This window comes from Grampus griseus (assembly GCF_964374135.1).
Source record: "Grampus griseus genome assembly, chromosome: 11".
Taxonomy (NCBI): Eukaryota; Metazoa; Chordata; class Mammalia; order Artiodactyla; family Delphinidae; genus Grampus; species Grampus griseus.
In genome coordinates this window covers 36,874,034-36,900,195 of record NC_139005.1, presented here as the reverse complement: position 1 = coordinate 36,900,195, position 26,162 = coordinate 36,874,034, and the positions used below count along the sequence as shown (strand labels likewise).

At 34.9% G+C, this 26,162-nt stretch overlaps 1 protein-coding gene across 1 annotated transcript in view; it reads right to left on the bottom strand.

Annotated features, from left to right (window-relative positions):
• Nucleotides 1-26,162, bottom strand: part of ARID2 (AT-rich interaction domain 2) — a 171,979-nt gene that overhangs the window by 62,888 nt on the left and 82,929 nt on the right. The window contains exons 4-11 of the mRNA XM_082664949.1: nt 20,763-20,896; nt 15,307-15,525; nt 11,565-11,632; nt 2,817-2,883; nt 2,471-2,721; nt 2,043-2,139; nt 1,737-1,946; nt 697-864 (exon numbers count right to left, since the gene is read on the bottom strand). Coding sequence (XP_082521075.1) covers nt 697-864; nt 1,737-1,946; nt 2,043-2,139; nt 2,471-2,721; nt 2,817-2,883; nt 11,565-11,632; nt 15,307-15,525; nt 20,763-20,896 — 1,214 coding nt within the window. The remainder of the gene's footprint in view (nt 1-696; nt 865-1,736; nt 1,947-2,042; nt 2,140-2,470; nt 2,722-2,816; nt 2,884-11,564; nt 11,633-15,306; nt 15,526-20,762; nt 20,897-26,162) is intronic.

The following is a 26,162-nucleotide window of genomic DNA, read 5'->3' as shown; positions in this document are numbered from 1 at the left end:
GTGAGGTGAAAGATGGACTGTTTTTGTTAGGACAAATGAAGGTGGAGAACAAAAAGGCTGAGAGTGCTAAAATATAAAAATTGTAACTCATAATGAACCAGGAGAAAGAAGTCCAAGAGCTGAAGGACAGGTCTGAATTCTAATTAAAGATATTTGAATTAAATAGCATTGACCCATGGGATCCTAGGAAGGGTGCACAAGTACAGGTATATACACATGTATTAGCATTTGTATACACATGCACACATGTCTGATCCTACTGATTCTGTGGTGTTTGGTCCAAGATTTAGAAATAATAGGGGTATTATACTTATGTATTCTGATGACCACCTGAGAGAATTATAAGGCAGCATATGATTACCCAATTCCTGGTCTATCAATTTCCAATGACTGAAATCACAAACCCATTAGGGCACTTAATACTTTCACAGTTGTGAATAATATCTAATCCCTCACACTACTCTAAATCCTTCTCAACTTCATTTCTCTATTATACAATTCTTCCTCTGTGCTCACGTTGATCCTGCTGCTCCTGGAATGTATAATGTCTAAGAAATTAAAGTACATACTCAATTCTCATTTAGGCTACTCTACTATAAAATATCAGTTCCCTGTGCTGCATATTTAAATTTATCTGTAGTATTAAATCTGACATACCAATAACCACACTGAAAAAGATTATACAAAAACACTAACCTGGGGCAGATGCTACATGGGTCTGGGTTTGGACTTGCTCTACAGCTTGTGGCCTAATTTCAGATAAAATTTGATGACTGGAACTTGGATGTTCGACGAGTTTTACTGCAGCCAGTGCATCGGGGCCAAACATCTGAATATCCATGGAAACCAGACACACTAACATGTCTAAAATAAAAACCAACAGTTATTAGTCAATAATATTGTAAAACAATGACATCGTTGAAAAACACATGCTATACATATATAAAACGCTGCTTCTCAAATGCCAGTCTGTGAATCATTGTACATCAGAATTATCTGTGGATCCTTAAAAAAGATTTTTAGGCTCAGTCTCTGAAGACTGATTTAGAAGCTCTGGAGTGGCTGTTAGCTATCTTCATTTTTAAAAAACTTCCCAAGTGATTCTGATGTGTAGTCAGATTTAGGAACCACTGATAATGGAAAGTACAGCTTAATTTCTCAATAGTAATACTTTTCAAGCCAAATCTTTATTAACTCTGATTTTAATATTTATGTCAAAGAAAGAAATCATTTGAATCACTGAGTAAAATGTTAACGTGACTTGTTTTAGTAAGTATGTTTAAAACTGACAACCCATTGAACTCATTGAAGGTGAGTTCAATGATTTTGAAGATAATAGCACTACTAGCATTTCTAGGAAGAGAAGGAAGCTTGTTCCACTCAGCTTTAGTTGCTTAATAGTAGCAGCTGACCACTTGAAACAGATGGACCTGCCCCCCAGAGTCAGACATAGCCATCTTGTTGATTTCAAATTTAATATATAGTAATAGAAATAAAGAGAAGAAGTAAAGATTACTGATAGCCACATGCATCCTGGTTTACACATAATAGAAGTTTCTTGCTTATCTAAAATAGACAGAAAGAATAACACAAACAAGCGTGTCTGAAAGGGTAATGACTCCTCAAAATAAACAGTAAACCCCAAATATCAATTGTGATTTTTTACAGCAACCACATTAAATATTTTTTCCTTAATAAAGAAAATAACTTAAATGCTTTTTGTGGTTTAGTCTTACCTATGCTCTTTTCTACTTTTGCAATTTTTGTGCAAGCTACATCTCCCATTTCTGTGAGCATATATAGCACCTCAAGTGTTGAGATTACGAGCAGCACATCAGGTAAAGTGAGATGACAAATGATCTCTCTGTATGAGTCCTGATCGACATATTCACAAATCAAAACACCATTATCCTCTGCTTTGCAAAGATTTCCCAAAATTTCCATGCCTGAAAAGCATACACACACAAACATGTATTTGTCTTTTAAAAGATGATAAAAAGCTTGTGTACTTTAGACAATGAGAAACTTAAGTGAGCGCTTACCCCTCATCTTTAAAAATCTATCCCTTGACATCAGGCATTTTGTAACAGTATGAAACATCAGATGAGTAGTTTTGAAATCAACAGGATCCAATAAAAGCTGGAAAAAAAAAAAAGGACACTACTGTTTAGGTAGGCTTCTTCCAATTTAGATCCAAATGTATATTTCAAATTTAATAAAAATGAGCCGAACAATGTTACGTAACTTTAAAAAATGTAATTACTGTGAGAATAGCCATCAATGAATCTGGAGCATCATTTCAAATATTTCTCTTTTTCCACAAAAGTGTGTAATACCTTTAGGCAAAAACTATATGTAAGCATTTAATATTCTATAATTATGGCAAATATAACAATCCCACATCCTAAAATTTTAAAGTAAATATTGTGCTAACTATAAAAACTGTTTTAAGCTACTGTCACATGCTTACCTCAGCTGCAATATTTCCTAATGTGTCAAGGCCTAATTGCCTTAGAGAAATAAAATGACTATGTGCAGAAAGTAATAGGAAACGGAGACAGGTACGATTAGCTGCCAAGAGCTTAACATTGCCCTCCTCAAAGGAAAGATTTCGCAAAATCACTGCAATCTGAAGTACCCGTTGTCCTTCAATATCATTAATGCCCAGCTTTCGAGGTGGATGAAATAAAGATTCCCAAATCCATTCTCCTGATGTACCTTCTACAAGAGAAGAAAACATATTTTACTTAAACTGATATTTCACTTATTATTATTGATATTTCAAAGTTATTTAAAATATTTTCTCATTGACTTACCATGAGACTTGTTTCTGTCAGAAATGAGGTCACGTACTTCATTATCATCAACAATGTCTTTCCAAAACTGTAATGAGAAATTATTACACTTAGTTCTGACAATTTGAAATAACTATTCTATTACTTTAAAAATAGTCACACATACTAAAACTATAATAGTTCTACTATTTTTAGTTCAAGTAGATATCATTGTATTCTATGTACTTAGTTCTTTGACACAAATGCTAGATTTTTCTATAGTTCAAAGGTGTCATTTTGGCCTAGGGCCCACAGATCCCTAAAAGGTCTGTGAAAAATACAGGGCATCTATGAACATGAATGAGGAGAAAAAAATGACATCTTCATGTTCATTAACCTCTAACTAAAATTTAGCATTTCCTTAGCATTTTCTTCAACTCTGAATGTTAGAAAACGAACCACAGTAGTAATAGCAGAACCTCTGACACTGTCACCGATATGAATCAGATATTTTCAGATCACTTTATAGCTATGGAAAATATCTAGAAATAGTGTTTATGCTCATCAGTACTTAAAAATTATGATAGTCATTAATCCCATTAGTAAACTGCATACAGTCACAGTATTCCTATTTACAGACTCCTGAGACATAGCTGGCTTGCTACTGAGTAAATCTACATCTAGAAGAAAATCAAACAGCAAGTGGTGAAGTATTTGTGTTCACAAATTTGTAACCCAGATATTTAGGTTTCCTTTCCAGTATTCCATACCAACAAACTGTTTTTTGACCCGTAAGACAGAGGAAATCAGTCGAAATCCACTGCTTAATATTTTTCAGGCTAAGAAACAATTGCCTATATATTAATATGTCTATACAAAATGAACTTTAATTTTAACTTTTCTATGCCATTTTATCTTGTTACTTCCCTACGAATGAAGAAGCACATGGGCCATTAGTTCACTGTTTATTTCTAAACATTCTGATGTATTTTCTAAATGATTGTATTTTAGTTTTGGGAATTAAAGTTCCTTTGCATTTAAAGTTACTGATCTGAGAAAAAGTCCACCACCAGAATGACTCACTGCAAAAAAACTCATGATAAAAAATGTTTGGTAACAATAAAAAAGAACTAGGCATATGAAGGAATAAGACAATATTCAATAACCAAGAAAAAACGGCCACAGGATTTTCAAATAATAAAGATATCAGAGTGGAATTTTAAATGATCATGGAAAATAAACAAAGAAATAGAAGATAAAATCGAAAAGTTTGGCATGTAAGTAGAAACTATAAGAAATAGCTAAATAGAAATTCTAGAACTGAAAATAAGAACTCAATGGACAGATTTAACAAAGAATTAGAGTCAACTCAAGGAAGAATTAGTGATTGGAAGAGATGGCAGAAAAAAATACCAAGTTAGAAGCATAAGGAGACAAAAGGATGAACAGAATAAAAGCATTCAAGACACATACAGTGAAAAGTTCTAACATAAAATTAATTGTAGTTCCTGAGGAAAGACAGAAAGAATGGGCAAAAACAATATTTGAAAAGACAGGGTCGAGAATTTTCTAAATCAATTGAAAGATGCCACACCATAGATTTAAGAAGCACTCCAAACTCCAAGAAAAGATAAATAAAATGTGTAGGAGCATGATAATAAAATTCCTGAAAAGCAAAGACAAAAATCTTAAATGCAAAGGTGGAAAAAGGGACAGATAACCTTGAAAAAGACAACTAAAATTACAAGAAACTTTGTAAAAGAAATAATGGAAGCCAGAGGACAATGGGATATTTTCAAAGTGATGGAAGAAAATATCTGCCAAAGTAGAATCTTTACACAGTGAAATTGCTCTTCAAGAATAAAACTGAAAGGGCTTCCCTGGTGGCGCAGTGGTTGGGAGTCCGCCTGCCGGTGTGGGGGACGCAGGTTCGTGCCCCGGTCCGGGAGGATCCCACATGCCGCGGAGCGGCTGGGCCCGTGGGCCATGGCCACTGGGCCTGCGCGTCCGGAGCCTGTGCTCCGCGACGGGAGAGGCTGCAGAGGTGGGAGGCCCACGTGCCACACACACACACAAAAAAGAATAAAACTGAAATAAAGACATTTTCTGACAAATGAAAACTGAGAAAAATATCTTCAAACCTGCACTGGGAAAAAAAATGCATGAAAAGGTAGATGTGATTTAAATCAAAATAAATGCTGAATAAATAAAATACTAAAAAAAAGTCTTATGGGTAAAAATATATATAAAATTAAAATCTATGAAAAATGCTTGGAAGAAAATTTTGCTCAGGCCGTAACAGTACTGCAGTAGTCATCTCATCATAAACCAATATATATAAAACAATTGTTTTCACAGACTGGGCAAGAGTAATGCAAAACTGTAATCACTGAAACATGGGAAGCAAATGAGGTGAGCTCAGTGACTGCCTCATATCTTTACATAAACACTCTTTCTAGACAACGATACAGAGATAATAAACCCAAGAGGTCATAGCAATTACTAAACTGAGAAGACATTATATATATATATATATATATATATATGTATATTTTCTCTCTCTCTCTCTATATATATATGTATATACACCCAGCTAATTCAGGTCCAAAAAAGACCATACCTTAGGAATAAAGATAAACTAGTCCTGTATTCGTCATAACAAAACTTAAAAACAACTATCCATATATTAGTTAAAAGCACGCCAGAACAATGTGCAACATTCTTGGAAGACACCAAAAAATAGACACTAAATAATGTAACAGTCCCAATACCTGTATCTAGTAAAAAATTACTAGATGTATAAAGGAAGTGGGAAACATGACTCATAACTAAGGCAAAACTCAGTTTCAACAAAAAAAGACCCAGAAACAATAAAAATAGTGACACTAGCAGACAAGAACATTAAAACAACTATTATTAAATATGTTGAAGGATTTAAAGGAAAATATGAACATAACTAAGATGAATGTGGGACAATATAGAAGAGAATCAAATGGAATTTCTAGAGCTGAAAAACATAGTATCTGAAATAAAAAAATATGACTAGATGGGCTTAATTGGAAAAGAGAAAATAAAGACATAACAATAGAAACTATTCACAATGAAGTACACAGAAAACAAAAAGGTCTAAAAACAATGAACAGAGCCACAGTGGCCTGCAGAACAGTTCCAGAAAAGCAGGAGGGGAAACAAAAAATTTTTGAAGAAATAACTGACAAAAACTTCCCAAATTTCATGAAAAATACCAAACGAAGAAGCTAAATAAACCTCAAGCAAAACAAAACTAACTAAATAAATATAAAAACCACAACAAGGCACATTAAAAATATCAATGACAAAGAGAACACCTTAAAAGCAGTCAGATACAACATATCACAAAAGGAAGAACAATAAGAATAAAACTAACTTATTGTCAGTAATAATGCAAACAACACGAAAATGAAATGTTACCTTTAAAATGTTCATAAAGTATAAATGGTCTGAATGCATTGATGAAAAGGAAGAAATTGTACACTGAAAGGCACACTGAAGGAAGCAGGAGAAGAAAGCCTCAACTATAAGCCATCTATAAGAAACACTATATATAAAACTACAGATGAAAAGCACAGTGATAGAAAAAGATATATGATGAAAACATTAACCATAAAAATGCTGGTGTTGATAAATAATATCAGACAAGAGACTTCAGGATAAGGGAAATTACCAGAGGTCAGGGAGAATAATTCATAATGACAAATAAAATCATCAAGAAAATATAATAATCCTAAATGTACATGCCACTAATAATTGAGGTTCAAAACACATGAAGCAAAAACTGACAGAACTGATAGGGAATACAGACATTCATAATTATAGTTGATAATTCCAACACTCATCTCTTAAGAAATCATAGAACAATTATATAGAAAAGCATTAATGATACAGAAATCTTGAACAACACTGTCAATGATATCGATTTAATTGTTATCAACAAATATTATATCCAACAATAGTACAACAAACATTCTTTTCAAGCGTGCATAAAACATTCACCAGAAAGACCATATGCTGAGCCATAAAACAAGTCTTGATAAGTTTAAAAAAGATTGAAGTCATATAGAATATGTTCTCTGACAAAAATGGAATAATGCACAACAAAAGTAGTATATAAATCAAAAAATAAGAAAACAGAGATGGAGTTGTTCTATTGTCCCTGCAATTATCTAAGAAGAGGTAAAAGTGCTAACTTATTAAACTAGTAAGGATTAAAATATAATCTCTAATGAGAAAACAGAAAAAGTATATGTAAAAACTAAGTGGGCAGAAAACTGACTAATAAACAATACTCAGTCAAATCAATTCAAAAAAGGTAAGAAAGGAGAAGGAAAGAAAACAAACCCGAACAGGCAGGACATATAGAAACAATTCAGAGCATGGTAAATTTAAACATAACTGTATCAAAATTACACTTAATGTAAATGGAATAAATGCACTAATTTAAAAACAAAATTTTGGGCTTCCCTGGTGGCGCAGTGGTTGAGAGTCCGCCTGCCAATGCAGGGGACACGGGTTCGTGCCCCGGTCTGGGAAGATCCCACATGCCGCGGAGCGGCTGGACCCGTGAGCCGTGGCCGCTGAGCCTGCGCTCTGCAACGGGAGAGGCCACAACAGTGAGAGGTCCGCGTACCGCAAAAACAAAACAAAACAAAAACAAAAAAAAAACCCAAAGTTTTTCACACGGGGAAAAAAAACTGAAATATATGTTATTTACAAAAAAAACATTCATCTGTAAGGATAAAAAAGACTGAAAGTAAAATATGAACTATATAGGGCTTCCCTGGTGGCGCAGTGGTTGAGAGTCTGCCTGCCGATGCAGGGGCCATGGGTTTGTGCCCCAGTCTGGGAAGATCCCACATGCCGCAGAGCGGCTGGGCCCATGAGCCATGGCCGCTGAGCCTGTGCGTCCGGAGCCTGTGCTCCGCAATGGGAGAGGCCACAACAGTGAGAGGCTCGCGTACCACAAAAAAAAGAAATCAATAAAAATAAAAATATGAACTATATAAACACCAACCAAATGGAAGCTGATATAGTTATACTGACATCAGACCAAAAAAAAAAGGATAAAGGAGACTTAAAGGTAACAAGGACACTTTATAATATGTTCAATTAACCAGAAAGATGTAACAACTATACCTGTGTGCACTAAATAGCCCATTCTCAAAATATAAAAACACAATTATTATAGAACTATAAGCTGAAAGAAACACATCCTCGATCAAACTGGGTGCTTTTAACATATGTCTCTTCATAAATGAAGAAATAAACAGCTGAAAAAGCCAGTACTTGCGAACTGGTTCATCTGTATCGTTTTTCTAGATTCCACATATATGCGTTAATATGAGATATTTGTTTTTCTCTTTCTGACTTACTTCACTCTGTATGACAGTTTGCAAGGCAGAAATAGAGACACAGATGTAGAGAACAAATGTATGGACACCAAGTGGGGAAAGCGGGGGAGGGGGGAAGGGAGATGAACTGGGAGATTGGGATTGACATATATACACTAATATGTATAAAATAGATAACTAATAAGAACCTGCTGTATAGCACAAGGAACTCTACTTCACTTCGCTGTACAGTAGGAACTAACACAACACTGTAAAACAACTATACCCCAATTAAAAAAGAAAACAAAGAGCCAGTACTGACGTGGAACTATTAAGTATCATGATTAAGTGTGTTGCTATAATTTGAAAAGATACATGCACCCCAGTGTTCACTGCAGCAGTATTTACGATAGCCAAGACATGAAAGCAACCTAAATGACCATAGACAGAGGAATGGATAAAGAAAATGTGGTACATATATATAATGTAATATTACTCAGCCATAAAAAAGAACGAAATAATGCCATTTGCAGCAACATGATGGACCTAGAGATCATAATACTAAGTGAAATAAGTCAGACAAAGAAAGATAAATATCATATGATGTTGCTTATATGTGGTATCTAAAAAAAACGGTACAAACAAACTTATTTACGAAACAGAAAGAGTCACAGATGTAGAAAACAAGCTTATGGTTACCAAAATCAAAAGTGGGGGGGGGGGTATAAATTAGGAGATTGGGATTAACATATACACACTATTATATATAAAATAGATAACTAAAAAGGACCTACTGAATAGCACAGAGAACTCTACTCAATATTCTGTAATAACCTATATGGGAAAAAAATCTAAAAAAGAATGGATATATGTATATGTATAAAAGATTCATTTTGCTGTATAGCTGACACTAACAAAACATTGTATATCAACTATACTCCAATAAAAAATTTTTTAGAAAATGATTAACTGGGGCTTCCCTGGTAGCGCAGTGGTTGAGAGTCTGCCTGCCGGTGCAGGGGGCGCGGGTTCGTGCCCCGGTCCGGGAGGATCCCACGTGCCGTGGAGCGGCTGGGCCCGTGGGCCATGGCCGCTGAGCATGCGCGTCCGGAGCCTGTGCTCCGCGGCGGGGGAGGCCACAGCAGTGAGAGGCCCGCGTACCGCAAAAAAAAAACAAAAACAAACCAAAAAATGATTAACTGTGTTGGCTTAACTGACATATATAGAAACTTACACCCAACAACTTCAGAATACAGGCATACCTTGAAGATATTGCAGACTCAGTTCCAGACCATCGCAATAAAATGAACATCGTAATAAAGTGAGTCAGCACAAGTTTGGTTTCCCAGTGCATATAAAAGTTATGTTTATACTACACTGTAGTCTATGAAGTGTGCAACAGCGTTATGCCTAAAAAAACAGTGTACATACCTTGAATAGGAAATACTTTATTGCTAAAAAAAATGGTAACCATCATCTGAACCTTCAGTGAGTCACAGTAGTAAAATCAAAGATCACTGATCACAGATGACCAAAACAAATATAATAATAATAAAATAATAATGAAAAAGTTTGAAATATTGAGAATTACCAAAATGGGACACAGAGACATGAAATGAGCAAATGCTGTTGGAAAAATGGCACTGATAAACTTGCTCATCGCAAGGTTGCCACAAACCTTAAAGTTGTAAAAATGTATCTGCAAAGCACAATAAAGTGAAGGGCAATAAAGCAAGATATGCCTGTGTATGTTATTTTCAAATACACATGGAGTGCTTATAAAATCTGATCAATGCTAAGCTACCAAATAAAGGGTGAAAACATTTCAAAGGTTTAAAATTATACAGAGTATGTTTCTCTGAACATACTGAAATACAGTTAGATATTAAGAAAAGGAAACTAGAAAATTTTTCATGTTTTTGGAAATTAAGAAAATTCCCTTCTAAATAATCTATGTTTCAGAGAGAAAATCATAATGGAAATATGAAGATATTTTTAAATGAGTTATAATAAAAACATGAAATATCAAAATTGGAAGTATAAAGTTAAATATGTGCTTGGATGGAATTTTATGGCTTCAAATGTATATATTAGAAAAAAAATTTTTAAAATCAATAACTGTAAGCACCAGCTCAAGAAATTAGAAAAAGTGAAGAAACTTAAACCCAAAGAATACAGTATGAGAATAAAATATAAATAGCAGAAATTAATGAAAACAGAGGTGATCATCTATTCATCTTCAACATACTGGTGTCTTCTTGATTTCATGTGATTAGTGACTATACTGACAAACACATTCCCCATTGTGACTGCATGTGTTACTTTAGTGTACTTTTTTGTGCATCTTACATTTTACTCACCAGTTTTCTGGAGTTATAGAAATTACCTGCTTAACTACAATCAAGAGACTTGGCTTTTAGTGGGTGGGGTAAGGACAGAATATAAAACTTTGGTGAGCTTGTAAAACTGGGAATTAAAAATGCAACTCCGTATCATGGTGGGAAATTTGAAGGTTTAATACCCTAAGAAAGGGAGACAAAAGGGATTGACTGTCTCTGCGTGAGCTTTCAGTTAAAAACAATCCATGATATGTTCACCACTAGACTGCTCCACATCTCCCATGGATTTGTTTTTACCATCAGAGTAATCAGAAAAATCTCCAATAAAAAAATTAATATAAAGTCATTCTGATCAGTATTTCAAGTGACTGGCAAAAGCAACACAGAAGTGAAGAAATACTCTCCAACCAATCTGTACAAAAATCCTACAGAAAGAAATCTGCTGACATTTATAAACCAACATTATAAAACACAAAGGAATAATCCACCAAGTCAGAATCAGCAGAATCAGAGTTGCAGGAGGCTTAGACATTAGCATTATCAGGTATGTGTATATGTACATATCTTTAAGCTTTCATTTATATTTTACATATAAAATATATGATATATTCATGTTTATATATCATATATTTAATATATAATTTAATTATATTAATAAAGATATTTTAAATATATATTTTAAAAATTATAAAAGGAGAAGATCAAAAAGGGAAAATTTGAAAAAATACAATGAGAATTTCTAGAAATTAAAACACAGTGACTATAATAAAACTTAACAAACAAATCAAGTGGCATATTAGACACAGCTGAAGAGTGATTAAGTGAACTGAAAAAGAATCCTAAGGAAATTACCAGGACTGCTACTCACAGTCTGGGTATCCTTTGATTTACTGCTTTTATTACAGATTTATCATTCTCAGAAATCTATGTATGATAACTAAAAACTTTACTTCTGTTTATTAGCTATTCTAAACAATTTTTTACTCAAGTTAATCACAATTTGTATATAAAATAAGCAACCATTGACCCTTGGCCCTTGGCTACATGTAATTCAGTGGTTCAACATTTTATTTTACGTGAATTACCTTAACAAAATCTCTATCAGTCTTCTCCTTCCATTCTTCTCCAAATACAGTAGAAAAGGATCCTAAAGCTAAAAGAATAATAGTGTATTCAGTAAAATGAAATTATTTCTTTCACTTAGTTCCTTAATAGGTAGGTTTGGAAAAACAGTAAAACTACATTTTAGGATACCTTGTTCATTAAAAATTGTTTCATAATAAATGATAGAAAGTCATGATAATTTCTTTTGAAATACTGTTTTTTTAAATTATAGAATTTAAAGAAAGTTTATGTCACTACAATCTAAAAATACACAACTCACTTTCATAATAGTTATACAGACAATAAGAAAAAAATGAGGGTACTGTAATAGTTACTCTGCATTAGTTTTCATTTGTAGAAGAGAAACATATTAAAAAGTCAAACTGATGCTACTGCTATTAGATTGCCAAACTGTTATAACTTTAAATCTTCATAGTCATTTCAAAAAGAATTATGTAATTCATATTTGAAATATTAGTGGACAAGGCATTCTTTGGGAATAATTCCCACAATGAAATCTCCTTTAGGAAACATTCTCAGCTATAGCTCGTTTGTATTTCTTGATAAAGTTATCAGGAGCAAAGTCAAACCATCTATTTTCAAAAGCTTCTTAATAACACCCTGCCCCCTCCGGACAACAGAGGTTAAGGTATATAGATAGATACATATAGCTTTTCTCTCCTCTGCGTTGCTAACTCATTTTGTCAGTTACAGGACCAGACAGTAAAGTTGTATAATATAAATGTCTAAGCTGTGACACAATAGGCATCTACCTTTAAAAATTAGGTAGGTACTTTCATCAACTACCTGTAATTATCTGTATTCTGTAATGAAAGCTATTGGTTTTCAAATGCAGAGAGAAAACTATGTATTGGCAATTTTTAACAGAAAAACTAGTTTTATGAATGTAATTCTTTAAAAAAACAAAAGTAAATCTCCTTAAATGGATGTGCTGTGACATGCATAACATATGGATATATTTTCTGTTGTAAAAGATTTAATGAATGTTTGCAGTCTTATCATGCCTTTAAGTATAGATCTAATATTTTTACTTAATATTGAGTTAAAGTTGTAAAGTACTTAGGTTAGAATAAGACTATTCATTGAAAAAGTACTAATAAGGGTGAAGAATGGAAACAGTTTAACATTATATTGATATTAGGATCATGGGGACATGATATAAAGAACAGATTTGAAGTTTTTAATAAATAAATTTAACTACAGTGACCTAAAGAAGAATTTCATAAAACATCAAATTTATATAGACATAGCAGCTGAATCAGAAAAATGAAGTCCACACCCTACTAAAGAGACAAAATTTTGTTTGTCCTGAAGAAAACCTTATAAAGAAAAACTTCACTGGGAAAAGAATACTGAATGGAAATATAAGATGGAAAAATTAAATTTTTGTCACATGGAATTTTTATTATACTTCTTCAAATACATATATGTATAAACATTACACACCTTCAAAGAAAGTGGTATCTACATTTTCTCTCAATTAAAATTCCATGCCCTAAAAAAATTCAAAACCTCTCAAGAGCCTTATGAAATATGCCCATAATCAAATATACCCTTAATCTTCAAACTCAAAAGAATTATTTTCATAATGTAAAACCACTGTTTTAAGTATACGGTCTTCATAAAGTCCCTATGTACTCTGGAACTCTAAACTTCTAACTGCTGAAATAAAAGAAACATCCGTTAAACAGCATTTGCTAAATTATTGATGTTTTAGATTGCTACTCTACATAATAATTTAGTCTGAGATAAACAAAAACGCTAAAAAATGCAAGAAGATAAACTGGGTATAAAGAATGTCATGCCTCAGTGCATCAAAGCTGGTAAGCTCACTTTTATCATATATACAAATGTAATTCTTATTCAATGATTAAATGGTAAGAATTCACTAAAATTATTCTGGTCTGAGAATATTTACTATTTTTAAAAACTTCATTTTAAGATTTCTAAAAAAATGTGAAACAATTTTAAACCATTCTATATTAAATGCTGAAAAATGTCTTTAAAAGATCAAAATGAAATATCAGGAAGCAAAGAAAATGAGAGTGAGATGGAAATCTACCAAATTTAGATCTTCAAAGTTACAATACAAACTGATAAGTGCTAATCTTTTTTCCTCCTCCAAGTAACCAAGAATAGTTTCTGGCAGGGTAAGAAACTCATTTTCACTTTTGTTTAATTTCAAAATGTCTTCATACAAAATAAGTACATGTCAAATTGTAAGGACTCCTACTTAGGAAATTCCCTGGTGGTCCAGTGGTTAGGACTCCGTGCTCTCACTGCCGAGGGACTGGTTCAATCCCTGGTCAGGGAACTAAGGGACTGGTTCAATCCCTGGTCAGGGAACTAAGATCCCACAAGCCGTGCGGCATGGCCAACAACAATAACAACAACAACAGCAACAACAACAACAACAACAAAGGAATCCTACTTAGATAATCCCAAATAAAAGTATGTTTGAAAATTATACTACTGACCCAAATTACAGAAAAATGAACTCATTTGCAAACACATCACTGTTTAAACATAAAAATACTCATGAACCTATGAAATATTACATGAAATTCTCAGACTATATCTACTGTTCTATATAGTTTCCTATATGATAATTTCAAAATATATCAATACCTTAATCCATTAATAGAATATACTTCTGACAAAAGAAGTTACATGGTATTGGGGTAGAAGGAGGGTTGAGAAGCAAGAAAAAATTTTATGTCAATAACATTCAGCTGACATAGAATATTTTAAAAAGAAAAAATATAGCAGGAAAAAATTTTAAAACATATTTTCTAAATCCCTATTAAACTAGGGATTGCTAGTTAAATTGCTCAATTAAAGAATTGAGCAATTTGGTCTGAAAAGTAACCTAGATTTGAGATAATTACACAGAAAACAAAGAACGTGATTTATAAAAACCTACAAATAACAAATCCTACGAGTAAAAAAATACGAAATACTTGATCATTCTTATTTTGATTATGCAGCAAATTTTCAAATTCATTGACCTAAACTGTTTAGTTAAAAATTATAACTACACACCAGCAGAAACAGACTTCAGAAAACAATTTCTTCCAGGTCCTATTTTTCGCTATCAGAATTTTGTATCAAACAATTTTCTCAAATCAACAAACCCACATTTACTATAAGAAAAATACAGCATTTTAATTTCAAAAGCTCTAGTGAGGCTTTTATTATTCAAAAATATAAGGTTAAAAAAATCCAAACATTCATTATTTTAAATAATACATTTAATATCAGGCTTCCCTGGTGGCGCAGTGGTTGAGAATCTGCCTGCCAATGCAGGGAACATGGGTTCGAGCTCTAGTCTGGGAAGATCCCACATGCCGCGGAGCAACTAGCCCCGTGAGCCACAATTACTGAGCCTGCGCGTCTGGAGCCTGTGCTCCTCAACAAGAGAGGCCGCGATAGTGAGAGGCCCGCGCACCGCGATGAAGAGAGGCCCCCGCTTGCCACAACTAGAGAAAGCCCTCGCACAGAAATGAAGAGCCAACACAGCCATAAATAAATTAATTAATTAATTAAATTAAAATAATAATAATACATTTAATATAACAAAAGGAAATAAAGAATGCTAGTATATTGCCTAATGAAAAGTACTTTCCCCCTTAAAAACCTTTAAAAAAAATCTATAACACCTTTAATACAATGATTATACAAAACATTAAGGCTAAAACTTACTGTCATCAAACACCCCGGCATTAGCAAGCAATAAAGTGATGATTTTAGGGTCTTTTTCAAGTTGCATGACATGTTTGCTTTCATTTGATAGGAGAGTGCATACATTAATAGCAAAGTCCACTTCATTTGGGAGTCCAGATAATAGTGAAAGCACCAATTTATTATAATCATTTGGCGAATTGAAGTCCATAGACAGCCCATAACTTTGACGCAGATAATCTAACAAAGACAAAAACGAAAACACTGTTAAGTATATCAAGGATTAGAAACCTTTTACGGTTAATATCTTCTGAATACAGGACAGAAGTTTGTTTTCTTTTATAAAATATAAACTGAGTAGAAGTTTAGAGTTCAACTTTCTAAACTTAAGTGAAAATTACATTCCTCAAAAAGTATTAAAACATAAAAAATGTACATATTCTGTTGGATATCATTGCAAAATTACTATTGTATCTTTATTTTAATTTACCTTGTCTACATTTTTTATTCTTGTATTTCAAGGGACTTATTCCAATTTTTAAATACTATAAGCCAGAAAGACCGGTTCCTTTCAAATTTTTAACAATATCATGTTTCTAAACATGCTGCCAACCTTCTTTACCCAATTTTGGGAGGATTATTACTTGTTTAGGTCAGATTTGTTGCCACATAATATGTAAAATTCATGCTTTTTAGTTCTACAGTTCTATGAGTTTTGATAGTCTTTTAACCACAACCACAATGGAGATAGAGAGTATTTCTATCACCCCAAAGAAGTTTCTTTATGCTCCTTTGTAGTTGATCCTCTCTTCTATCCATAAACAACCACTGATCTACTTTATTTCAAAATGCCAATTAAACAGAATCACACAATATATATCTTTTTGTGCCTGATTTATTTCATTTAGCAAAATGCTTTTGAGGTTAGTATCCATTTTGATGTGTGTATCAATAGTTGGTTCCTTTTTACTGCCATAGTATGGCTGTAACATAATTTGTTTATCCATTCCCTAGTTGAAGGACATTTGGACTGTGTCCAGTTTTTAGCCCTTCTGAATACAGTTGCTGTAAACATTCACATACAGGACTTTGTGCGGACATATTTCTTCATTTCTCTTGGATTGCTGGGTCATACAAAGTGTATGTTTAACTTTGCAAGAAACTGTGAAACTGTTTTCCAAAGTGGTGGTAACATTCTGTCTTTCCACCAGCGATGTATGAGAGAGTTCCTGGTGCTGTACATCCTTGTCGGCACTTAATACTGTCAGTTTAAAATATTCTGAATATGAGTCACTTATCTAATATTTATTTTGTAAATATTTTCTCCCAGATAGTGAATGGTTTACCTTTTCATTTTCTTAACAATGTCTTGAAAGAGAAGTTTTAATTTTGATGAAGTGTGATTTATAAATTTCTACCTCTACAGTTCATGCCTTTGTGTCCTAACAAATCTTTTCCTAACTAAGATTTTATGTAGGAGAATTAGAACATTTTTAGAACTTTGAAGGTAGGGAAGATGGGATTACAGAACACTAATATATTTTATACTCATAATATATACATATTAAAAATGTTATATTTCTAGAAATACTGACTCTTAATTGGTGCAGTTTAGGCCTTGGCAGCTACGTCCTGAGACATATACCCCTAGTACATTTTTCACATAAAGATCTAATTAGTTTAATGAGAAAAGGCAAGAAACAAGAGTTAGAAAACTGCTAGATGAAACATTTCAGAAAAATATGGATTTGAAAAAAAATCTTTTTAAAATGTCACTAAATGGAATGCAAGTAGGAATCTATTGTCACAACATGCCAGAGAAGAAAATCATGTAAGAAACTTCTTCATTTCCCAATGTAGATATCTGAGACAACTCTTCAATTCTAAAATATTCTAGGAATTTCTCCAATAAGAAGTATCACAATACACTTATAAATGAATAAGACACCGATTCTTTATAATATTTAAGGTTGAACAATAATATGCTGTTCATTTTTTATAATCTTGAAAAGTAAAATTTCTTATAAATAACATAAATATCTGGGGAAAATGTAACATAACTTCCGTGAATTAGGGATTTTGATATTTCTATACCGCACAGTGGAATTGATCATGAGATGCCAAGTCTCAGCAATAATTAAGTTTTTAAATTCCACAAAATTTTCATGCAAATCTCTTCAATAGAAAACAAATTGGAACCTACATTCAACATCTGTCACAGTCTTCTTTATCTGCTTTCAATATGATCTTGGAATTGTTCTGTTTGCTACTGAAGAATAACAGATGCCATCATATACTCAATTCAATACATCCTTACGTGAATGACTTTGCCAAAAGTCATCTCCAATTAAAATAAGATGAATAAATATGATAATTATGAAAAGTCCTCTAATTATATGAGGCTTGGTAAAGATTCCTACGATAATATATGAGAAAATGCTTACAAGATTTTAAGAGCCTCCCTTCCCATCCCCAAGGAGGTATGATTAAATAGCTACAATGTTATAATGTGAATGGGATCGGAAATTTTCAACATTCTTGACTCAATGTTTATACAAACGCATCACTGCTGACAAACTAATTTAATCCGAGGTAATCTCTTTGTTTTCAGTTTAGAGGAAAGGGAGAATTGTTCCTGGAGTGCTGTTTACATTAAAGATACTAGACAGTACATTCTTTCCATTGATACTGGCAGTGATTGCTGTAGTTCAAATGTCTATAAGAATATGGGACATGTAAAGGAAAATTTTTGCTCAAATACAACTGATAAAACTAAAATAATACATCTTCCTGTATAAGCTCTCCCAAATTTATGTAACAAAAATGCAAATGGATAGGGTGCTTGGCCTCCTTTGACTGAAATGATTGAATTGGATTAAATGATCACTAAAATCCTTGCTAGCTCTAAAATTCTGCAATTCTATTAATTTCAATGAGTTGTCATGTACCAATTTTGCCTTTCATAATTCTTCTACTAAAGATATTGCAAATAAATTAAAAATCTTTAATTTAGAAACTAATTAATTTTTTAATTTTAAAGTGTAAGAGAAGATGAACAAAAAGTCCTTAGTAATCTACACTACAATTCTGCAGAACTGACTGTATCCAAATCAATACCAAGGAAGAAAGAATAAAGACGGAAACAAAAAGATTAGGTATTTATGGCATGGAAAAGTATGAAAAACTATGCAAATAAAACGACCATATTTTGATGCCAATACTTACTAATTCAAAGCAAAATCTATGAATACTTTTTTGGCCACTTCAAGTCACTGGGCAAAAGGCGTCAGTATCCTTAAAGGAAAATTTGGTCCCATATTCTATCAATGTACAATATTCTATCATGACAATTATGAGTAGAATTGCACTTCATACTAAATGCCAATTTATTATATTACGTTTCAAAATACTGTTTTAGAATACCTTTTCTTAATATCAACAATATAAGCATCTCTAGATAAAATACATTTATCCAAATACATTAATCTAAACCTATAAGAAGAGTAAGGCTGTATAATCAAAGATGTACACACAAATATTTTAAACATTCTTATTAAAATTTCCTAAGGCTCTTAATCTACCACCATGTAATTCTACTTTGGTGTTTATTTACACACACACAAACAGACACACACATATATATTGACAGCTATGAAGCTTACTATATTTCCTTAACGGCATTTGAAAAGAATCATCAGTGAAGGATTTGTTTTATATATTGATGGTCATGTTAATTTTTAGAACACTGTCATAATGTTGCTATGGCTCCTTCTAGAAAAATAAAAAGCACCCTCAAATTCATAAATGCTGCCCTGCAACACTACCTCTTTTCAGTTTGAATTAGATATATTGTAGTCTGATGTTCCCCAGCAAGTCCTAGTTTTTTTTCCTTTCATGAGTCCCCAATCCTGATTTTGTCAAACATGTTACATACGTTACATAACTACTCAGATTCTCCTTAAAAAAAAAAAAACAGACATATGATAGCATATCACAAAGGAGTTATTGTAACACCAGATCAAGAAATTGTCATTCCCTTAAAAATTGTGTAGCTCTATCAATGATTTTCATTAGGCTTCTGAAATACCAGAAATATCTTTTTTTTTTTGAAGTAAATCATCTTTAATTAGGGGAGGGGGACAAAAAAAAAAAAACTGATCCAGAAAAAAATTTCATTTTAAACAAGATCTAATGTAGAAATGGAGAAGCTGGAATAGACACCAAACTCTATTTAAGCTACAAGAATGGACAGTTCTGCTGTTGATGAAATATAGGAACAACACAGTTACAAGATGGTCTTAAAGGTCTTTAGTACAAGGTCTCATTCAATGTAGGAATACCCTCGATAACATCCTTGAATTAGATAATGGTCATTAGCTCTTTTTAAAAACAGGAAGCATATCACCTAACAAGTCACCCCATTTTATTTAATCAGCTTAAGCTATTAGTAAGATCTTCTACATGGTGACTTAAAATGTTCCCTTTTAACAGTAGTTCTTGAGGTAATAACTCCTCATTAAAGATAAAGCTAGATTTGGTTTGCACTCACCACTGCCACCACCCCTCCCAAGACCCAACTATACAAAAGCATCAGATGAAAACCTCTTCTGACGGGAGATCACAGATTCTACGAGATTCTGTTTCCTCAGCTGATTGGGGAAGAAACAGAGTCAAATTCAACATGAAAGAAACTGAAAATAGATAATGGAAAATTTAAATCAGTGATACTGGCACAAACAAGGGAGCTTAAAACTAAGGATTACCTAAGAGATTGGTATTAGTACCAATGAAGAATAATAAAGATCTAGATAACTGTATATTTTATAAAGAACATACCCTTGAAAAAGATGTATCTCCTCTTTTTCAGGCCAAATGTTAGTGATTAAAGAAAAGAGATGCTTACCTCTTCAGAGCTCTCTTCCTAAGTATCACTGTCTCAACCCCCCGAGCCACAAACAACGGAACTCCCATCTATTCTGTCTCAAGAACCTCTTTATTAGACTCTCAACCTGATTATTTCCAACTTGAGTTCTGTTCTTTTTAGCTGCAGATTCCTCTATAACCATTACAAGAATGACATAAATGAAAAGAATCTTAAATCCCTGGTACCATGGCAGGAAAATAGTTGAATAGTAAGAAACATTTCTGAGAAATTCTGGTGCTGGGAATTCCAGGAATTGTAGAAAATCTAGATGCTATGAGTACTCCTCTGGCTTCCCTAATCCTAACAGGACCTTCCTCTCCTCATTTTAGTAACTATTCAGGTCAAACTAATCTTTAGACAAAGAAATAATTTTAAAACTTCACTTGAAAATATATATTTGTAACGCTAAATTCCTGCAACTAAAAATCTTATATGTAGGCTATGACAGAAAGGGATCTCATACCAATTAGTTCAATTCAATTCATTGGACGATGTCTATTTTCCTAATTCAAAACTGTGGAACTATGCCTTGTTCATTTCCAGTGATATTTACCTGACACACTGTGTTGCTGGTAATTGTAGGAAGATGGAATTGCACCAATAGGAAGCTGTGGTTTGGGATTGCCTGGTGGTACCTCATCATCATCCTCCCCAAAATGATGAACTTTCTCGTACTTTTCTAGGTAACTGAAATAGAAAAACAGTACAGCAGAGATTTAAAATAGATTTACATCTTGTTTTTTAACTCCCACCACATATATCTGGTTTCCTTTTCTAGAGGCCCTAAATTTAAAGTAATAATAATAACAAGATACCACAAACCTCATATTAGTGGGACAGTCACTTCAGCAGTAATACTGAAGACAAACTCACTGTAATGGTTCTAAAAGTGTTTTTAAATTTTCAGAAAAGACCACACCACTGCTCAAATAAAAATGTAAAAGTAAAGAATATCAAAGGACAACTACATGTAGATGAACAACAGTACATTTTATTTACTGATTAAAAAAATTATACATGGTCACTGTAAAAACCATGTGAAGGGGCTTCCCTGGTGGCACAGTGGTTGAGAATCTGCCTGCCAATGCAGGGGACACAGGTTTAAGCCCTGGTCCTGGAAGATCCCACATGCTGCGGAGCAACTAAGCCCGTGCACCACAACTATTCAGCCTGCGCTCTAGAACCCGTGAGCCACAACTAGTGAGCCCGTGTGCCGCAACTACTGAAGCCCACGCACCTAGAGCCTGAGCTCCGCAACAAGAGAAGCCACCGCAATGAGAAGCCCGCGCACTGCAACGAAGAGTAGGCCCCGCTTGCCACAACTAGAGAAAGCCCGTGTGCAGTAACGAAGACCCAACACAGACAAAAATAAATAAATAAATTTATTTAAAAAAAAAAAAAAAGTGAAAATGAGAAGATGCCCTGGCCTCCACATCTCACTCATCACAGATAACTACAGGTTCAAGTGTTTTCTGTATATTTTCTATGCATGTTTTTATCTAACAACATATTTTAGAGATCTGAGCATGTCAATACACACAGTACCACCTCAGTCTTCTTTTTTTTTTTTTTCCTTTTAAACTTTATTTATTTGGCTGTGCCGGGTCTTAGTTGCGGCATGCAGGATCTGGTTCCCCACCAGGGATCGAACCTGGGCCCCCTGCATTGGGAGTGCGGAGTCTTAACCACTGGACCACCAGGGAAGTCCCTACATGAGTCTTTTTTAATGGCTGTATAATATACGGTCCTACTGATACATCATAATTTAACAAGATCTCTAGTGCTGTAACTAGCTATGTTCAGTTTTGCTTTTTGCTATTACAAGTCATGCAGCAATAAGATTAATCTCAGCACCTGTTTAAATACTTTTCTCTCAATAGACACTGGAAATGGTATTATCAACTTTAAACAGCAATACAGCCAAATTCTCACCCAAAACTGATGTGCCCAATACATTTTGATCAATTTATAAGATAGTTCCTGTATTCCCCACTGGATCTCCGTTACAGGGTATGGTCAATCTTCTTAAAATTAACTAGAATTAAATTCCCAAATTTACCATAAGATTCCCACAAGAAAGATTTTTAAATAGGGAAACAATTGATCAAATCCATGTCAAACACAACACTGTAACTAATGAACTTGTTACTACACTTCATAAGAACTTAAGCTGATTAATACCAGAGTAAAGTTCTAAATGTGATCATTTTATAGATCAATCCTTCTATCATTCCTGATCCAGGCAGGTACTAAGTCCATCAGTCACTGTTTTAAAAGTCCTGCAGAGGGAGGGACTAAAGATGGTGGAGGCGTAAGACGTGGAGATCACCTTCCTCCCAACATCAAATACATCAAAAATACATCTACATGTGGAACAGCTCCTACAGAACACCTACTGAATGCAGGCAGAAGACCTCAGACTTCCCAAAAGGAAAGAAAATCCCCACGTACCTGAGTAGTGCAAAAGAGAAAAGAAAAAATCAGAGACAAAAGAATAGGGACGGACCTGCACCTCGGGGAGGGAGCTGCGAAAGAGGAAAAGTTTCCACACACTAGGAAGCCCCTTCACTGGTGGAGACAGGGGGTGGGCAGGAGGGAAGATTTCAAGCCACAGAGGAGAGTGCAGCAACGGGATGCAGAGGGCAAAGCGGAGAGTTTCATGCACAGATGATCGATGCTGGCCAGCACTCACCAGCCCGAGAGGCTTGTCTGCTCACCCACCAGGGCAGGTGGAGGCTGGGAGCTGAGGCTCCAGCTTCAGAGGTCAGACCCCAGGGGGAGGACTGGGGTAGGCTGCGTGAACACAGCCTGAAGGGGGCTAGTGTGCCACAGCTAGCAGGGAGGGAGTCCAGGAAAAAGTCTGGAACTGCCTAAGAGGCAAGAGACCATTGTTTCGGGGTGCACAAGAAGAGGGGATTCACAGCACCGCCTAAACGAGCTCCAGAGACGGGCACGAGCTGTGGCTATCAGCGCGGACACCAGAGACGGGCATGAGACACTAAGGCTGCTGCTGCCACCACCAAGAACCTGTGTGCAAGCACAGGTCACTCTCCACACCTCCCCTCCAGGGAGCCTGTGCAGCCAGCCACTGCCAGGGTCCCATGATCCAGGGACAACTTCCCCGGGAGAACACACGGTGAGCCTCAGGCTGGTGCAACGTCACGCCAGCCTCTGCTGCCTCAGGCTAGCCCCGCACTCCGTACCCTTCCCTCCCCCCCCCCACCCCGGGCCTGAGTGAGCCAGAGCCCCCGAATCAGCTGCTCCTTTAACCCCATCCTGTCTGAGCAAAGAACAGACGCCCTCAGGTGACCTACACGCAAAGGCGGGGCCAAATCCAAGGCTGAGCCTCAGGACCTGTGTGAACAAAGAAGAGAAAGGGAAATCTCTCCCAGCAGCCTCAGGAGCAGTGGATTAAAGCTCCACAATCAACGTGATGTACCCTGCATCTGTGGAATACCTGAATAACAATGAATCATCCCAAGACAGTGGACTTAGGGAGCAAATGTAGACTTGGGGTTTGCTTTCTGCATCTAATTTGTTTCTGGTTTTATCTTTATCTTAATTTAGTATTTAGACCTTATTATCACTGGTAGATTTGTTGATTGATTTCATTGCTCTCTTCTTTCTCTCTTTTTCTTTTATTTTTTTTATTTTTAATAATATTTTTTAAATTTTATTTTAATAACTTTTATTTTTTTCTTTCTTTCTTTTTTTCTCCCTTTCTTCCGATCTGTGTGGCTGACATGGTCTTGGTGCTCCAGCCAGGTGTCAGGCCTGAGCCTGCAAGGTGGGAGAGCCGAGTTCAGGACATTGGACTACCAGAGACCTCCCGGCCCCATGTAATATCAAACGGTGAAAGATCTCCCAGAGATCTCCATCTCAACACTAAGACCCAGCTCCACTCAACTGCCAGCAAGCTCCAGTGCTGGACACCCCATGCCAAACAACTAGCGAGACAGGAGCACAACCCCACCCATTAGCAGAGAGGCTGCCTAAAATCAAAATAAGTTCACAGACACTGCAAAACACACCACCAGATGGGGTCGTGCCCACCAGAAGGATAAGATGCAGCCTCTTCCACCAGAACACAGGCAACAGTCCCCTCCACCAGGGAGGCTACACAACCCACTGAACCAACCTTAGCCACTGGGGGCAGACACCAAAAACAACGGGAACTATGAACCTGCAGCCTGCAAAAAGGAGACCCCAAACACAGTATGTTAAGCAAAATGAGAAGACAGAGAAATATACAGCAGATGAAGGAGCAAGGTAAAACCCACCAGACCAAACAAATGAAGAGGAAATAGGCAGTATACCTGAAAAAGATTTCAGAATAATGACAGTAAAGATGATCCAAAATCTTGGAAACAGAATGGAGAAAATACAAGAAACGTTTAACAAGGACCTAGAAGAAATAAAGAGTGAACTAAACAATGATGAACAACACAATAAATGAAATTAAAAATTCACTAGAGGGAATCAATAGCAGAATAACTGAGGCAGAAGAACAGATAAGTGACCTGGAAGATAAAATAGTGGAAATAACTACCACAGAGCAGAATAAAGAAAAAAGATGAGAAGAATTGAGGACAGTATTAGAGGCCTCTGGGACAACATTAAATGCACGAACATTCGAATTATAGGGGTCCCAGAAGAAGAAGAGAAAAAGGGACTGAGAAAATATTTGAAGAGATTATAGTTGAAAACTTCCCTAATATGGGAAAGGAAATAGTCAATCAAGCCCAGGAAGGGCAGAGAGTCCCATACAGGATAAATCCAAGGAGAAACGTGCCAAGACACATATTAATCAAACTATCAAAAATTAAATACAAAGAACAAATATTAAAAGAAGTAAGGGAAAAACAACAAATAACACACAAGGGAATCCCCATGAGGTTAAGAGCTGATCTTTCAGCAGAAACTCTTCAAGTCAGAAGGGACTGGCAGGACATATTTAAAGTGATGAAACGGAAAAATCTACAACCAAGATTACTCTACCCAGCAAGGATCTCATTCAGATTCGACATAGAAATTAAAACCTTTACAGAAAGGAAAAGCTAAGAGCATTCAGCACCACCAAACCAGCTTTACAACAAATGCTAAAGGAACTTCTCTAGGCAGGAAACATAAGAGAAGGAAAAGACCTACAAAAACAAACCCAAAACAATTAAGAAAATGGTAATAGGAACATACATATCGATAACTACCTTAAATGTAAATGGATTAAATGCTCCCAGCAAAAGACATAAACTTGCTGAATGGATACAAAAACAAGATCTGTATATATGCTGTCTACAAGAGACCCACTTCAGACCTAGGGACACATACAGACTGAAAGTGAGGCGATGGAAAAAGATATTCCATGCAAATGGAAATCAAAAGAAAGCTGGAGTAGCAATTCTCATATCAGACAAAATAGGCTTTAAAACAAAGACTATTACAAGAGACAAAGAAGGACACTACATAATGATCAAGGGATTAATGCAAGAAGACATAACAATTGTAAATATTTATGCACCCAACATAGGAGCACCTCAATACCTAAGGCAAATGCTAACAGCCATAAAGGGGGAAACTGACAGTAACACAATCATACTAGGGGACTTTAACACCTCACTTTCACCAATGGACAGATCACCCAAAGTGAAAATAAATAAGGAAACACAAGCTTTAAATGAAACATTAAACAAGATGGACTTAACCGATATTCATAGGACACTCCATCCAAAAACAACAGAATATACTTTCTTCTCAAGTGCTCATGGAACATTTTCCAGGATAGATCATATCTTGGATCACAAATCAAGCCTTGGTAAATTAAGAAAATTGATATCGTATCAAGTATCTGTTCCGACCACAATGCTATGAGACTAGATAGCAATTACAGGAAAATACCTGTGAAAAAGACAAACACGTGGTGACTACACAATACACCACTAAATAACCAAGAGAT